Here is an 18,293-nt window from a genome sequence, read left to right as displayed (position 1 = left end):
TAAGCAGAAGCTGTTGTTGGTAGAGGCACAGGATCAGGTGTGATTTCCAATTTGCTGTCATATACAGCAAATATGCAAACAGGCTCTCAGCTTTTTTTAGCTCACAAAAGCAAGGGAGTCCTTTGAAAGATCCTCTCGTTACCCAATCATCGCTTTCCCTGACACCGTGCAGCATTACAATATTCTGACAGTGTAAATCCTCACATTTGCCTCCCTCCCTCTTCCCTTCAGTCACTCTCCCTCCCCCTCCCAAGGCTGCTGCTATCGGATCTGTGATGATATGTGATCTCCTGGATACAATCACACACACACACACAAGTACCAGGCACTGCTGCTCAGCTGAGCAAAATGTCTTTCTCTTAGAGGTGGTGCTCATCACAGCTTTCAGATCCTTGACGATGTTGCCATGCTTTCCTCTCTGCCTTCTGCCTTTTTCTGTCTTTGCCTGCCTGCTTTTCTTACCCGGGGCTCGCCTTTGCCCTGCTGTCTGTAGCTGTATGGACTACCACACCATAGATTGCCGGGATCAAGGACTCCCAAGTGTTCCTAATCAATTTCCATTGGATGTACGGAAACTTCTTATAGCTGATAACAACATTCAGGCGATACCGGCTGATTTCTTTATATTTTATGGTGATCTGGTTTATTTGGACTTCAGGAATAACTCCCTCACCTCTTTAGAAGAGGGCACTTTTAGCAGTTCTACCAAACTGGTTTATTTAGACTTAAGCTACAACAATTTAACACAGCTTGATGCTGGGATATTCAAATCAGCAGAAAAACTGATAAAATTGAGCCTTGGAAACAATAACCTGGTGGACGTGGATGAGGCTGCTTTTGAGAACCTGGAACAGCTCCAAGTGTTAGAACTGAATGACAATAACTTACAGAGCCTCAATGTGGCAGCCCTAGAAGCGCTTCCCTCCCTGCGGACTATACGCTTAGAGGGCAACCCTTGGGTCTGTGACTGTGACTTTGCCAATCTTTTCAGCTGGATACAGGACAATGCATCCAAGCTCCAGAAAGGTAAAAACTCGGTGCCTTATGGTGCAGTCTGTGCATTTCTCTGTGTGTGTGTGTCTTGGAGGGAAGGAGGGGTCTTGGTCAGCTCATCCATGTGCTGCCTGCAGGGACCCAAACTGCATGTTGGTCAAGCTGGAATTGCATGCTTACAACAAATCAGTCCATTAAAATGATGTTGGCTGCTTTTTAGCAGCAGGTCCTCTGCCCAGTTAAGAAATAAAATTAAAAAATTAAGCCCTAATAATTTTGATTTATAGCCTAAGCTTCCATAGGCAGTGAAAGCCTTTTCAAATTCATTCAGCCCAGAGCTGGTTCTCTTCCAGACTTCATTTCTCTCTGGTAAATATATTTTCTACAGTAAACCCTTTGAGTAGCTAAGTATTTCTGTGCCAGCTCCTTAGGAAAAGTTTTTTCTCTCATTTTACCGATCAGCTACAAAGCTGCTACATGAGAGTTAAATCCCCATTTTATGCAACTGTCATTGTCAGCCGTTTTCTGGAAGTATTTTGCTGCTATACTCTGTTTGAAACTCTCTTCAGTAGCTTAGTTTGGGCTATTTTCATTAAACTAGCACTGCTTCCAATATTAGGAATAAATTGAAATGGCTCTGGAACCCCCAAAATGCAGGACATATAATTCTGGTATTTGGGCCAGCAATTTTCAGAAAAGCATGGGGTGGGGGGAAAGTATTAAGACTGCCACATATAGGGAATCCAGACTCTTGCTCCACCTTTCCCACTCCCCCCGAAAGCTTCTCGTAATCCAGCTTTACAGGAGATCATCTCACAGTTCATGCCTCCCAACAAGCACTAGGGCATAAACTCCTGCCACTGAGCCGCCCGGCTGCTTGCAGCACGCAGACTGCTCAGGGTATAAAAACTTTGTCAGGGCCACGGAGGGTGTACGAGTGTTACTGGAGATGGAATCCCTGGTATCCGAGGGGGGATATCTGTGCAGAAGGTGGTGAGAGCTAAAAGGCTGGGGGAGAGGAGCTCAGGACAATGGGTTGAGGTCAAATAACTGTTTGAATTCAGATGTAAAGGGAGAAAACCACAGCGAGCCTGCAAATTTCAGAGGTGTTTTCTCTCCTTTCTTTATCATCAGTCTGCAGTCAGCTATTCAAGTTCTTCCTGTGCTCGTGACCTTGGGTAGCATTTTTTTAATATGCTCATCTAGGTTGCCCTAAATATTCTTAGCTGTAAAACTGCTGCTTTAAGGAAGAAGTCATTTGAGGAAAGTGTTGGGTTTTTTTCCTGTCTGCTTCAGTGTGAAATTTTCCTCTTGGTTCTTTCTAAACCAATCTTGGGCCTGTTCTCCCATCTCCCCTGATGCTTCAGCTGAAGTTTGAACGGAGTATTTCCCGTCTCTCATGCTGAACATCAATTCACTTTCCCCGTGCTTGCCATCTCTCTTAAGGAATTTCAAGCTTTATCCTTTATACACACTGAATCGGTTCAGTTTGAGAGTCTATCCGAGCCACCTCTCTTTTCTCTCCTGTCCATGTTGAAAGTGGGTCTTATGTCTGGAAACTCCAAGTGGCTGAACTTCCCTATGGTATTGACGATGTTCCCCAGGATCTTGCAAGCTTTGAGGTACTTTCTCACAGTGTTTTTTCTCACCCACAGTTGTGTTTCATCCAGAGAACTAAAAAATTAGTAGCTCATCTGAACCTTCTAAACTTTCAGTTAGATTTGATTTGGGAAAGACAAGAAGGGAAGAAGGAAATATTCAAACGGTAGTTTTTATCAGAGCTGTTCCCCCGATGTGGCCTAAGCAAATGATTCGCCTTCGTTCCCAGGAGCAAGTCCCCTGCTGTGTTTGCAGCCGGTCACATCAGTGAGATCTGATGCATGTGTACAGAAAAGCATGTGAAGGTAGCGTTTCCATTCCTTGTTGTGAGCTGCTGCTGCAAAAACACTGGCTGTCTCCTTTAATAAACTAGCAAAAAAATTTATTCGCAAAGGTAAGGGCAAAAAGGAAAGTCTGTCTCAATGACATTTTAAAACCATATGCCCACAATTGAGTGCCTTTCAAAACAACTTTTGGAAAGTGAGTGTAAATCTGCTGCTTAGAATTATGATTTGATTGCATTTTATATCCCGTTTTCAGTGCTGTAGTAGTGTTGTACCTGTTAGGAAATAATGACATGAGCACCACTTGTCCAAACCCCTTTCACCTGACCTTTCCTGGGGTGAGTGGGAAGAGCAACTCACTGAAGGATTCAGCGTTTGGACTCCCTGGTGTCCTCCTGATTCTGCCGTAAGGCTGGAGACGGGAGTATACTTGCAGTGAACGCAGCAAGATAAGTAGGACAGCAGGCATCATGTCTGGAAATACAGCAAAAGAAAAAAGATAAAGCTACATTTCCAGGGCCCAAGACAAGAGCTTAGCTATCCTGGCGGCAAGCTTTTCCTTTCTAATTCAGCAGCAGCTCCAGCATTTGCATTGGGTGGCCTTTATAAAAACAGTGGAAGGGAAAAGGAGCTGCCTGGCATTTTTCTTCTCTTGGTTTTGTTTCAGAATAAACTGTGATTAGCAGTACAGAGTGGTTTCTTGACAGATTGGCCTTTAAGTGACAGACACTGTAACCTGGATTTGTGGAGAAGGGAAGCAATGTGGAAAGGTGAATGACAGTAAACTTGCACCGCTGATCCCCATCCTGGCATGAAAAGCACAAAGTACTGCAAAGAATCTTGAGGCTCTGTACACAGTCATGTGTCTTACGCTGGCTTGGGATGCTCCAGAATGGGTTGGACAAGAAAGGATATACCAAAGCAGAAAAGAAGCATGTTCCAGCCAGCCAGTGGATGAACTGGGATCCAGGGCTGCAGGTGCAGGTGTCCATGTAGCACAGCTCTCCCTCACAATTCAGAACTGGTAGCAAGAAATAAGATAAATGGCCGAGAACGATACATTGGCAGATAGATTTTAGTTCTGAGCATTCATTTTGATTCCTCACTTTGAATGACACTTAAAATTAGTTTAATGTGTCCTGTCTACATGTCTAAGAGAATTAAGTCAAGCTATTAACTGTTTACTGAGCCCAGCCGCTGCTCCACCTTTCAGTTTTAGCGCTGCAGTGAAACAGCACAGTAGTCAAAGGTACCCTTGGTTTTTTTTCCAAAGAAATACCAAGTTGATTTAAAAATTGGAGTTTGGTCAATGTGAACTGAAATCTCAATAACTGATCTGGAATCTCTCTCCCTCTGCAATTAAGGCCTCCAGAGAACTCTGTGATCTGAACAAAAGCCATACTTGAACTCATTAGTTTTTCAAAGCCAGGTCCATTTTCTTTCTGGCACGCCACCAGAAATAGCTTGTGAAGTTATAACTCACGCTGACCTGTCCGCCTGGAAAGCCTCTTCCCAGCTGAGCTGCTTTTGCACATCTAATGTGTCACTTCACGCCAACAGCTGGGGTTTGAATCATTTTACAGATCCCAGCATTTATTCATCTAAGCTAAACTTCTAAATAAAAGCTTAAGTGGCAGTAAAGATTGCTCTTGGTGCCAGATGGGCAGGCAGACTTGTTAAAGAAACTGCTCTCAAAGTTTTGCAATTAAACTCAGTGTTTTACCTGCCGTCACACGCGGCACTTTAAAACAGCAAACATATATGCTCATAAAAAGATATTAAACCCAGCATTTTCATCGCACCCCAAAACCAAACCACATTCTTTCGCTCTGATTTTGTTATTAATTGATTAAAAATAATAGGCGTAGTGCAAAGGAGACAAAGGAACTGCAAAGATCAGTGGAATGGTGATAAGTGTTCTTTTTGCTCGGGAAGATGAAGTGTTCGCTATGGGCCAATATGATTATATTATAAAACTTATAAAGATTTCCTGTAGTAGGGTGTTTAATTTTATAGATATTTTATAGATATTTGATTTTTTAGATATTTGTGATATTTGAAAGACAGCATGGTGGCCAGTGATTCATTTTAATGGCTTTCCATTAGGAGCACGGAGACAAGAATATTGCATAATTATTTGGAAATAAAAAAGTTCCAGTAGGCTCACTGTCCCTTCAAAGATGGGTTTAATGGGTTTAAATACTTTCACGAGAGGTTTTACTCCATGGGGGCATGCAAACTATAACAAAAAATATCCTGAAAGAAGAAAGGTCTAAGTTGGTCTTAAATGTGTTATTAAAAACTTCAAGGCAATCATAGGCCTGAGGAGGATGCTATTATCTTCTGTCCTCCACTTGCCTGAAGGTGATCCATCTTCTGGAATTCTATAAAAAGAGACGAGGCTGAAGTTCTCTCGAGTGAGAATTGCAGAGAGCAGAGGAGGAAGGAAAGAGTTTGGACTCTGGCAGAAATTAAGAAAAATATGGATAAAAGTCAGAGGTGTTGAATAAAGGAAAGGGTGGTTATAGGTTGAGTTAAATAATTTTGGGGCACAATGTTTTAAATTTCAAATTCAGAGAAGTCTTGGGAAAACCTGCATTCATGGTTTTGAGCTCAAGAGTCACCTTTGAGATTTCTTATGTTTTCTGCCTTAATAGGAGCTGGAAATCCTACAGAAATACGCTCAGTAATTTCTGTTGTTTGGAAGGTCTTTCTTCTGCTTTCAGAGCTAGTTCCGTATCACATTTTGTCTTGTGCTTTTCCTTCTTTGCCTCCATCTCCTCACCTACTTTTTTTAGTCATCCCATTTGAAACTCGGCTAATCCCGTAAAATATCGTTTGCCGGTTAACATGCCCTACAGAACTGAGGTTTACAAACACAACCATCTCAGTGTTTAAATACAAATGGCTTTGATGGAATAGATTTTTGGTGCAAGATGCTGCTTAGAAGTAGTGGACAGCACTGCAAAATGCAGTCCTTGAACGCCTCGGAGTGTCTCCTCTCGGTAGAGGAGTTGGAGTCAGATAAAAAGTACGTAACAGAAATACAAGTAGTCAGCAGTGGCCGTATTGAAGGGCTTTGTAGAGGGCTCTGTTGTTGATTTTTACTTTCTGTGGACATGCTTTGGGCAGCTGAGCCTGTGACCTTGTTTGCTAATGACTAATGCATTTTTAACATTACTTTTAATTAGAGCTTAGGCATTCCTTGGAGTGTGACTGTAGTGTCTTCTTTCTGTCATCTTGCCCTTATTTTGCTTTTCATTTTTTTTTGCTTCTCAGTATCTTCGGAAAAACCTCTCTGGAAAGTCGTGTAAAGCTTCAGAGAATGATAGAATAGTTTGGGTTGGAAGGGACCTTAATGATCATCCAGTTCCAACCCCCTGCGATGGGCAGGGACAGTTTCTGGGGTTACAAGCAATAATCAGTGTCTGTGCTTTTTGTGCTGGATTCAATGGCATTTTCTCAGCCTTTTGTGTTCAGTAAATACTCGATATGTAAGTTCCCCACTATCCACTGCAAGAATGAAAAATTTTGCTGTCCTCTTAAAACAGTATTAGAAAGACTTATACCAATCAGACAAAAAGGTTTAGACTGAGCGTTTTTATGGGTAGTCTGCATACAGTGGTATTTCCAGAAAGACTTGAGAAATTCATTGAGAGTTGTCCAGCAGCAGAATTCCAAATTGATTTGTGCTGCCTGTGGGATAAATAAAGGAAATGGATGTTCGGGATGTGGCCCAAGTGTAAGTGAGAATCTGTGCTCAGGGTTAGACAGGACTAGCTGACATGGTGTCAGTGCACCGTCCTCCTGAACACCAACCTGTATGTGCACACCACGAGCAGCAACACTGCTAAAAGAAGCCCGAGGAAGGCAGAACTGGGTCCACTGGCAGAACTGTATCCTAAACTAAGGTAATCACTGAACTTTACAGGAAGGAAGTTATTAGCGGCAGTGAATCCCATGTCAGAATACAAAGGCGATAGCTGGGATCATGTTTTCCTCTTCATTGGGTCAAATATTGCTCCATTTTGGAAAGCCGTGTGCGCAGATTTTTAATAACATAGAATCATAGAATAGTTTGGGTTGGAAGGGAGCTTAGAGATCATCCAGTTCCAACCCCCTTCTATGGGCAGGGACTTCCCACTAGATCAGGTTCCCCAAGGCCCATCCAACCTGGTATTGAAGATACTCCAAGGGTTTTTTACTGCCAGTACTGATAGAGATGCTGTGAGTTGTCAAGATTTCTGTAGCTGGTTCCTCCTCAGGAGGGATTGATAGGTAAATTCTGGTGAAGTGGCGTGTTTCCACGTGAAGGACAGAAGGAAGACAATGAGAGAAGCTAGGAAAAAAGCAAGAGCAGGTGACAATGAGACTGTAAGAAGCCTCTTGGAACAGGAAACTTAGACTGGACTCAGCACTAAAAGAAAGCAGTTATGAGATTCAGAAGTGAATCGGTGTAGTGAGAAGGATAGAATGATCTTTGTAAGCCTGTTTAGAAAGGGATCATCTTTTGCTTTTCAGGGTCTTTCTATAATCCCGTTCCAGTCTAAGATCTATTACTAAACTTATTCTGTGAATAAAATAACATTTATCCTCAGGAGTCCAGGCCTTTATAGTAGCCCTGGGCTTACTGAAAATGTTAAACATTCTCTTCAAAGCCAAGCATCATAATTACGTGAGAGTCCAGGTTTCATTTGACCTTCTAACCTAACTAAAAGCCAGTGAAACAACTGAGTATTTTTTAAGTCCTCTTGACTTCTCCTTCTTTATTGGTACTTATTTATTCATCTGCTGTGTAGAGAAGACTGCCTTAACTTCATGTACTAATACAGAATCTGAGCAAGCTGCAGCTAAAAGGACAGACTGTTCTGTCCATTACAGTCGTTTAGTTCTTCCTGACTATCACGCACATGCTAGCACATAACTAGTACTGAACATAATATCTGGGGTTTGGGAAAGGAATTAAAAGCCCTTAGACATTTCACACATTCAGCAGCTTTTATTCTGTTCAAGCAGAAACTCCTAACAGAAATTAGATTCCCTAACAAGCGCATCAAATCTGTTTCTATATATATATGTATATAAATATATAATTTGATATCCTAGTCATTTTCAGTAAAATGATCTGACTGCCACTGGCTTTTCACTCTGTTTCTTCCATCTTAAGGGTTTTTTGGAGTGCTTCCATCTTTCACAGATTCAAAGATGTGAGGACAACATTTGCAGATGCAAACATCTAGTGTTAAACTTTATATTTAGGCATTGAGGTGAACTGTTAAGTACCCTCTGATGTTGACCTTGGAGACTGTAGGGCGCTTGGCGGTAAAAAGTTTAATTTAGGGACCTAAATCTAGGCTTCAGGGTTTTTTAAAGCCTTACTGTTCTGATGGCTTGAAGGTATTTCCAGTGAAATTTCATCTCTCTTCAGAGGCAATGCCTCTCTCACTGCTTGTTAATGCATCTAATAACTTACTGACAGTGTTTAAACAGACTAAAGAGAACTATAGCTGGAGGGAAAATACCATACCAGAAATAAAATGCCACATTTAAGCATTTCAAGTCTGTGTCAACTACATTCAGCAACGTGGGAGAGCAGCTAAATTCCTCCCACAGGGGCAAATACCAATTTTACTTAAAAAAAATAAATCAGAAAGGCATATTATAGTGCACTGACACGTATTGTATAGATAGCAGTGAGCTCACTTAATTGTTACGGCTTCAGATATTTATCTGGATGTATTTTCTATACATCCCAGTATGTATACGAGTGTGATTTTCTTTATCTCATACTATCATAGATTGCTGAATGTTAGGAAACTATTTATCTTGGTGCCTGTTTTTTTGTTATCTGCAGAACCCAACAGAATTGAGGCCACTTTTTCTTTCTTTTTTCAACTCGGGATCAAAAATTTATAGCTGGGAAATCTCGCTCTGGGGGTTAACATCTTTCCCTCAGGGTACAGGCCGATCTTTTCATTTTAGTTTATTTTTTTTGGTGTTAAGAGACAAGCCTGCATCGTGTCTAGCACCTGTCCCTTGGCTGGAGCTTCAAAGCATTCCCTTTTGCAAATTAAACACTACTTTACCGTTTGCCTCTTGAGTACATGTGCTTCTTCAGATGTGGTAACAGCAAGATACAGTGTGTGTGACATTGTCCTTGGGACAGCTGGAGTTTTTACAGGTAACGTGATGGCCTTGACCAAAATAACACAAGCGACGTATTTATAACATGCTCCCACTTGTTATTTCATTTACAGATTTGTTTGGTATGAAGAAGCAATTCTTTGAACGTGTTGTGGGAGCAAAGAGATATATATAACTATCATCAAAGGGGGGTTTGCTGCAGCCAGGCACGAAATTTTGACATATCCTTTACAAGAGACTTGGCTGATTATTTTAGAAGAATAAATTGAACAGATTCTGCAGAATTAAAAAAAAACCAAAAACAACCAAAACCAAAACAACAAAACTAAAGAAACCCCAAACAAACTATAAAAAATAACACTATTTGAGTGTTTGAAGTGTGTGCGCTAAGGTTCAGTGGCACTTTCCTGTCCTCTGGAAGTCTTGTGTGTGGGGATGGGTAATTTGTTTGAGCCAGACTGTACGGAATCACTCAGAGGAAAACCACCACTCCTTATAATTAATACTGATCACTTTATAGGAGCAATTCTTCTGTTCATTGTTTGTGCAGAGGGTGTATGATGACCTGGGGTTACTTTCTGCAGAAGCAAAGTATGACATAGGCTCTATGGTTGAGCACAAACATAAGGGCAGGCGGACAGCACATCAGTTCTTCTCACTCTGGATTCTCCTGTCGTGAGGACAACCTTCTTTTAAGTCACGTACAGAAAGTAACGTATTGCTAAGGAAGGAAGCAGGTGAAATGGTATTGTTCATATGTCATCCTAAGCAGACACGCATGTCACCTTCAGATGATGGTGTTCTCAGGTAAGCAGTCAGGAGCTGTGGTGCTGTAACCCCAGCAGTAGCTTTGGAAGGAGGAATTCCTTGTGCCAGCAGTGATGTAGCTGCTAGTCCTACTTCTGTTACAAATGAAAAATCTGTTCCAAATTCGCTTTGGAGTTGAAAGAAAAACTTCCGTTTACTGTATTGGATTTTGCAATAGTGTCACATCACAGCAAAGGAAAACCTTCACTGAACAGAATGGACTCAGAAATGTTCCCTCTCCCTCGGTCACTGGCACGTGCTTCCACCGAGCTGTGTGGTCCTTCTAGGTTTTTGCTTCCAGCTCAGTTTTAGCAGACTGTCTTGTGTGTGGCTAACAGAGGTCAGTTCATTCCCATCTTATTAGTTAGGAAGGCCTCTGTCCTGGCCCTGGCTTCTCATGCTGGATTATTGCCTATTGGCAAATTTTATTCGCAGTGACTAAGCCTTCTGTAAAAACTTGAGGCTAAGGTGGCACGTTGGAGCATCACAGAATAAAGCAAGGAGAAAATTCCCACCTGATCTCCTTGGTTTGAGAACAAGACCCAGATTCCAGTACCCGTGGCTACACGGAGAGGAGCGCTTTTATTTGTCATTGTTGTATAATCAGACTCAAAATCATTACAGTACCCCGATTCTCTTAAAAAGAAATGACCTCTGAGTGACTTGGTGTGTGACAGATTCTCTCCTATTTGCTTTCTGAGTCCTGTGGTGTTGGGAGAAAGCATCTGGGAAGCAAGAATAGAGCTCAATCTACAGGCTTTTTTGTAGTCCAGGGCAAAACTGCTGGTGGTGATGGTAATGAATAAGCAGGCTCTTTTCCATCTCTGGGATCCTGGGCAAGTACTGCCCCACCAAGTTATTTCTAGAGGCAAGGGCTGTAGTTTGTATTACTGCTTAGAGGAGCAGTTTTCTTTTGGATTCTTTTTTTTCTCTCTCTCTCTTTAATATACTCTTTTTCTACTTCCTTCCTTATGGAAGCTTAGATCTGATATTCCAGTTCATCGAGGCCACTCCAGCACATGGATCGTTTTAAAAGCTGGCAGGTGAGGACACCAGAGAATTTCTTTTGCAGTTAGTCAAAACTAGAAAAAGTGGAGTTGTTGATGGTCGCCTGTGCACACTGTCTTTATGCACATTGTGAGCATAGCTCAGCTGCTGCGAAAACAGCAGTTCTCATGTGATCTCAGCAGCTGTTACAGTGGTTTGTTCTACAGAAATCGGTTGTGTAGAAGCTTGTTTTTCCTTGTGCTTGCTGTAGGTGGAATGGGATTTGCTGAGGTGCCATTCTTACTTGGGCCAGGCTTTGCTGCCAAAATACAGCAATGATCTTTTCCTGTTAACAGTGAACTTCATCTTCAAATGAATTTGTGATGCGCTACCTTCATTTTCTTGCTGTTTCTACAGCAGCAACTGCTTTGATTACTGTCAACAACATGGTGATTTATTGAAAACCGTTTGCTTTTTAAAATCTTGGAATTCCAGCCTATGGCTTTTCACTCCTCCTTCATTTCTTAAGGTTGTGAATAGGGGAGTATATCCATTTGTGTGTGCCCCTTTTTGCTTGTCACTCCCATTGACTCCTAGAGTCGCTATTCACAACTCTTGATGAAAAAAATATATAAACTCTGTAAACGCATCTCTCTTCTTTCAGTAGAAAGGGTTGCACAAAGAGCTCAATCTCAAGCTATAGAGTGCAGTAGTGTGTGCTTCCTCTGCTTACCTGTGTAGTCACAGGCACATTCAACTGCTCTGGTATATCAGTTTGTGTGTAAGACGTGATATATAGGAATGCTGTGGGTTCCACATTTCCAAAAGTCTCAGAGGATGTTTGAAACCGTGTGGCTCCTGTACCTTCCAAGCCAGTTCCATAGACCGGAGGTTTCAAAGATCTGCAAAACAAGTTCCTCACCATCTGGTATCACCAGTGCACGCCCAGCTCGGAGAAAACATGTAGCATGTATTCAGGTGGCAGTTTGCCTAGAGGAAACCATCCAGCCTCAAGCGTGCTGACTGCTGTGCTATGCTGCCGGCAGCTTTTATCACCTTGTTGGTGAGACGAGCATGAGAAAGGGGGAAGACCACAGAACTTTAGGCAAATACAACAGATACAGGATGGCCTTTAGGGATCAAAATTTAGTACAGTCATCATTGCTAGGTCAATTAAGTTAGGGAGGTAATTGGAACCACAGTAGACTTAACTAAAGCTCTCTCTCAAATAACTGGGCTGGATCTAGATAACCAGGCAGGTTTGCATCACTGCCCCTAGGAGCCTGGGCTTAATATTAAAATACTAAAATACACCATAGCTCTTCAGCCATAAGAAAAATGGTATTCACAAAAGCGGAGGAAAATCTAATTGTCACCCATTCCTTATTTCCTTATTTGAAGTGTCGTGATGGTTATACAGCAGAGCTGTGCGATGGAAACACACTGTGCAGTGTGCACACAGCAACACAGGGTCAAACACTGGCAGCCCGTTCTGTGATCATCAGTAAAGGGTGAATTGCATCAAGTAAACCAGCAGCAGTTCTTGTGTTGTTAATGCACAAGTCTTGTATTTTCCCTTTGCCTTCCTATCCTTAATAGCAAGATAAAAGCTATCTTGCCAACAGCCAAACAGCCTTAATTCACTTCAGTATTTGTTCCATTTTAGTCCTATTAATCTCCTCTTGTGGTTTCCCCCTGTTATGGATGAAGAAGGAGTAGGGCATACGCTGTCAACTGTATGCTTTTACTGTCCAGTGTCAAACTATATTCTCACCAGGTTTTAAATTTAGATTTTATTTTGCTTTCCCTGTGAAGAGCCCAGCTCTAGGCATTCTTTAGTAACACAGGGAGGAATAATATCTGCTAGTCTGTATGTCCATTTGGCAGAGAGTGAAGGTGAAAGCAGGTCATAGATGAACAAGCATCTATTAACCCTCAGCTTTTGGTTTGACCAGAAGAAAAAGACAACTGTAATTTAGGAACTACATGGGAAGAAGTAATATAGAAGTCACGAAAGTGTGGAATGAACTTCGGTATCCCTGTTACCCGGTTTTGGAGTCAGAATTTATATTCAGATGGAGTCAATGGGAAGTGCTTCTGGATCTTCAGATTTAGGTGGATCCAAGGCTCAACAGTCACTCAAAACTCGTAAATCGTCAAAAATCATGGTCCTGGGTCATACCTGACCTCCTGGAAGACTGAGGATGAAATAACTTAGTTTCCAGGAGCCACTAAGGGGTTACGTTATGGCTTTTAGTTAGTGACAGATTTTGCTCATTTCCCCCCTGAATTTTGGACAAACTCTCAAACCTAGAATTAACCCTAACACTTCTTTTCAGCCATTCAATCTCTGACCAGAGTGGTGGGAGGATTCATCAATATCGTGCTGATTTGTTTCCCTTTCCTCTTCTTTGCAGGTCTCCATGAAATCCAGTGTTCCCTGCCTATAGAAAACAGAAGAATCTTTCTGAATGAGTTGTCTGAGGTCAGCTTTAGTGAATGCAAATTTAGTTTATCATTGACGGACCTTTTTATCATCATCTTCTCTGGAGTCGCAGTTTCTATTGCTGCTATTCTGTCAAGCTTCTTCTTAGCAACTCTAGTGCACTGCTTCCAAAGATGTGCGCCCAGTAAGGATGACGATGATGATGAAGACGACAGTGAGGACTGAACTTCATCTGTATGCTTGAGTTTCTTTGGTTTATTAGTTACTAGATCATCAGCCAAAGTCTTAGGAAGAAAACAAGTAGAGTAAAAGCTTTAAACATGAATTAAATTAAATCATAACTTGCAAAGATCCATTCTAATGTCATGATGGTCGCAGGTAGGAATGGCAGTTTGTCCCTGAGACTGTTAGCTGTGCTTCCATAGGTAACCGAATGCAACGAGGCTGGGTTAATTTCTATGATCCTTAATTAAACACTGCATTGAAATTTGACGATTGGAGGAAAAAGAAGAAAGGCAACAAAAAGTTTCAGTGTTTTAAAGACAAGCTCACAGCTTCCAGATGATGCTTACAGCTACCTGTCAGTGCTCAACAGCTTGTTCTAGATGCACTACAAAAAGGGATGGGTGGATGGAGGCATTAGTGACCTTCCAGTACCTGAAGGGGTTGCAAGAAAGCTGAGGAGGGACTGTTTACAAAGGCTTGTGGTGGTAGGATGAGAGGCAATGGGTGTGAACCGGAGAGGGGCAGACTTAGACGAGACATAAGGAGGAATTTCTTCAAGATGGGAGTGGTGAGGCCCTGGCCCAGGTTGCCCAGGGAAGCTGTGGCTGCCCCATCCCTGGAGGTGTTCCAGGCCAGGTTGGATGGGCCTTGGGCAGCCTGAGCCAGTGGGAGGTGTCCCTGCCCATGGCAGGGGGTTGGAACTGGATGGGCTTTAAGGTCCCTTCCAACCCATTCTGTGATTTCAGCTAGAGAATACAAAAGCAATTTAAAATAGCATCCTTCCTAGATCTAGGCAGTGGAAGATTCTGTTGAGCTCACACAACTTTCTAAGTAACAAAACGCAATTAAAATAGAACTGTTGAAAGCATTATAGGAGGGTTAGCATTTTCTCTGTTTCATGAGAGCAGTTGCAGGCATCATTCAGCCAAAAAATTTTTTTCTATAAGCAAGTATGATTCTAGATCTGAGTCATCCACTGCAGCTGCCTGGCACCTCTTTGGTCGTGGCACAAATACTAAATATAACATTCTTTTGCTTTTTTAGATGCAATGAAGTAGAGGATTTCCCTTCACTGTAATGCTAGGCACAAATAACCCTTGCAGTATCCAGTCCGTTTAGTTATTTTAAACCACTAAGGGCTATATTCTGCTCCTGATTACACCAGAGTAACACAACTGAAGTGAACACCCTGATCCAAACTGGCAACAAGAGTGGAATCTGGCCCAAGATGTTTCTGACTGTATTACAGATTTGTCAAAACTTAAGCTCTTCTATATAATGGTAGATATTTTTGTTAGAATTAAAAGAGACATTTATTACAAGACATTTTTGGAATAGTGCTGGACCAGCTTTTTAGGATAAGTATATTTTTAAAATATTTGTAATGGAAATATTTTTTTAAAGCTCTGTGTATTTAAAGTATTATTTAGAGTAGCTGTGAGGGCTTAAAGTAATAAATAACAGTAATAAATAATCTAAGGACTGTATGCTCTTATGAAAGAATTAGATCCGATAAAAATAGCATCTGTTTAACTACTGTAAATGCTATTATTTCTTAAAAAACACTTTTTGGTTACAGGATTGCCTTGCTCAGATAATATGAATGATCTGTTACAGACAATTAGCTCCACACATTTTGTATCTGTTATGATAGTTGTCCAGGGGAGAATCACACTGAGTGTTCAGGGGTGACACAGTCCGGTCGAGAGGGTTGGGATGCAGCGCTCTGGGGTGTCGTCCCCGTCTGGCAGCGATCAGCTAGGAGACCTTCAGCACATCACTCTGCCTGTGCCTCGGTTTCACTACCTATAAAATGAAGACCATAATAGCTATTTATCTTTTCCAAGTGCTTTGAGATGCGCAATTCAGGGCACCATACTGGGGCTGTGTATAATGATTCTGCGTGTTAGGCTGAAGCAGATGTCATGCAGCAGGTCTAATCCGATCTCCTATCAGCACGGCTTCACTGACATCAGTGGAGTTACTCCACTGGCTAACAGTTTGCACCATGCCGAGGTCAAAACCAGGACAATTTATTGTTTATTTCTATTAGCTCTGCAGCTTATTCAACGCAACGTAATGCTACCGTTGTTAAGATTATTATTTCTGAAAACACACCGAAACAGAGTTAAGTAGGACAGTGAGAGGATATTCTGTATTGATACTGTCTTATTCTATTCTGGTTCTTTGAAGAGAAATGAAATGACATGATTTTCACAGTGTAGTGCCATGATTATAAATAACACAAATATATTTATAATTTCAGTGTGGGCTTTCATGTTTCTTTGTATGTGGATATGAAAAAGGGACAAAAACCCAGTCTGGTTCTCTCATCATTTATAAGCGGGGTTTTGCAGTACAGCTGGAGATACACAACTTGTTGCCTGGTGCAGTTCATGAAGTACGCTCCCTTTGCAACAAATACGGATATGTTATCAACAGTTTTATATTTAGAGCTGTGCAAATTGTTCAGTCATGGAACAAGAAACCGGGTCACACTTTTTTTGTCTGCAGGTTTTATTATGGAATCCAAACTTGCAATCGGTTAGCAAAATGATTTGTCCTATCAAACTTTTCAGTGAGATATCAGGGACTATTTCAGCAGATGTCCGCCCTGCCTTTGGTAATGAATTCCTGGGTTCATTTTATTTTCTTGTAACACTGACTAATTTTGCAGAGGTCACATCTCAAACTCAAGCATTTTGACTGGGTTGTGCTCTCACTTGCAGGTTCATCCTACCGTGATGCCTCAAAATGAAGATCTAGGTTTGTTTATAGTTAGGAGCCTTTTGTTCAGCCCGACATAAAGCCTTGAAAGCACAGATTTTATTTGGAACTTAGCACCCCTCAGAACAGCAAGGAACAGACCAAGCTGACACCCGCATAATCCAGAGAAAGCTGAAGAGCGAGGCTTAGCGAAGCTTTATTTATGAAGCTACCATTCTGGATACTCCATCATATCAAAGTGATTTTACAGAGTATGTTTTTTTTCCAGATAAGAAATGTTAATGATATTTTCCCCTACAAGGTAACATGTATTTCGCAAGTATTTGACCTCAACTGGTTACTAATATGTAATCATTGTAAGCAGCAGCAGTTACCTGCTATTAATATTGATTTTGCATAATCCTAATTGCCAGTAAATGAGACCGAACTTGGATTTAGTTCTTACTGGGATTTTTCTTATTTTACGTAATCTTCAGAGGAAAGCATTCCCCTGCTGGAATGCTGCCAGAACCGGCGATCACCGTAATCATCCCCTGCAAAACTTTGAAAGCAAATTTCACCATGAATAGAAAGTGACCTGAAGGCTGCATTATTCTTGCAGTTTTACCTCCCCAAAGGTGATACCACGGAGGTGATCCCATCTCCAGCTTTGTGGACATGGGAAGTCTCCGATGTGAGGATGTGTCTGTGGGTGGGTGGGATCTAGTGTGCGCTCCCTTCTCAGACTGCTGTAACCTCCAGTAAGACCGGTGAAGTTACAATGGTGCCAAGTCTGAGAGCTGAATTTAGCTCGCTGTGCGATCCACTGCTAGCTCCGGCAGCACTGCCTGCAGGTGATTCTAAATGTGCAGTAGCAAGTTTGTCCTCATTTACAATTCTCCTCCTAAAATGGCTTTACTTTAGCGGCGGTATCTCTCGGTGTCAGAAAGGAGCAGACATTTTACCTGCTTCTCAGGGAAGGAAAGATACTATGCGTGACCCAAATAGAACATTGCAGGCTCAAAGAGCTGCGAAGCAGCTGTCACATTGCCTGCAGATATGTCTCCTTGAAGAAATGCTGCATCTTGGTATGTGTGAGGATCCAAAAAATGTGCTGGAAAGCAAATCTGCATGATGTAATTGAGATGGAGTCTGGCTTTTTAGAAGCATGTGTATTCATTTAAAAACCTCTAATCCACAAAATATTAAAATCAAGATCACCTGAAGCGACTGTCCAAACCAAGCATTTCATCCTCAGTCAGGCAGCGTCTTTCTGAGGCAGCTTCAGCTGTGATTTTTGCTCACATATGAATATTAATGGATCGTTTTTAGAGCAGCATAAAAATGCGTTGGGAAGCACCTTGAAGAGATGGTTCTGGAAGCTCATAAAGAGGAGCACACTGCTTGCCTGTCTCAGATATGTAGTAGACAGTGAACCATTGTACGCTGACAGCTAAAATCTGGTATACGTAGAGGTGACCAAAAACTGTCTTGTCTTTTGGCTGTGGGAAGAGCTGTGTGCAGTCCCCTGTCTGTGAGGATGGGGTGTGCTCACTCATGTGGGAGGAAGGGGGTGTGTGTACCGTACTAGAGTTTGCTGTAACTATCACCCCTGTAGGCAGCCTCAGCGGAACTGCTGACACCTGATGGAGATGCTGAACCTGAGACAGTCCTTCATCCGAAGCGGAGGTTCAGCTGTGCTGGCTGTCAAACCCACCAGAGCAACTCTGTGCAGGACCTTTTACTGATCCGGTGTGTACTACCTGCCTGCTATGTGAGTTAATTACTTTAGTTTCCAGGGCTACTAGATGGCACATTGCTAAATTCGGTTCGTGTCCCCCAAAATAAAGGAGCAGGAGGGTTGAAAGCTTCCGAATCTGACCATTCCTCTGGGAAGGATGTTGTATTTGTGGTGGAGCCTGTCTTACTGGCCTCTAGTGGCAACTGAGGTGGTGTGCTGTGGAGGTAAGTCACCCTGATTCGTGAAGGTGATGCTGAAATGCTGAAGCCTTGCAGACTTTTTCCAAAAAGAAACCAGAAATATACAGTAGCAAATTAAATTTCTTGGAGTATATCATCTGTCATGGACAACCAAGCAGCCT

General features: G+C 42.0%; 1 protein-coding gene across 3 annotated transcripts; it reads left to right on the top strand.

Moving 5' to 3' along the window:
- Positions 1–254: 254 nt before the first annotated feature.
- On the top strand, positions 255–17,986 carry LRRC38 (leucine rich repeat containing 38). 3 transcript variants are annotated; one of them, XR_008453230.1, is made up of 4 exons: positions 255–1,026; positions 13,232–13,299; positions 16,215–16,463; positions 17,810–17,986. XR_008453230.1 is itself a non-coding variant. In XM_054085790.1 (3 exons), the coding sequence occupies exons 1-3, from the start codon at positions 276–278 to the stop codon at positions 16,290–16,292; spliced, it is 897 nt and encodes a 298-aa protein (XP_053941765.1). In that variant the 5' UTR covers positions 255–275; the 3' UTR covers positions 16,293–17,361. The 3 variants fall into 3 exon arrangements, 2 of the variants coding, with proteins under 2 accessions (XP_053941765.1, XP_009560668.2); XM_054085790.1 differs by lacking the exon at positions 17,810–17,986 and having other exon boundaries at positions 16,215–17,361; XM_009562373.2 differs by lacking the exons at positions 16,215–16,463; positions 17,810–17,986 and having other exon boundaries at positions 13,232–15,718.
- Positions 17,987–18,293: the final 307 nt, after the last annotated feature.

This window comes from Cuculus canorus, chromosome 21 (genome assembly GCF_017976375.1).
Source record: "Cuculus canorus isolate bCucCan1 chromosome 21, bCucCan1.pri, whole genome shotgun sequence".
In the NCBI taxonomy this organism is placed as follows: Eukaryota; Metazoa; Chordata; class Aves; order Cuculiformes; family Cuculidae; genus Cuculus; species Cuculus canorus.
This window is presented reverse-complemented; position numbering and strand designations above follow the sequence as displayed.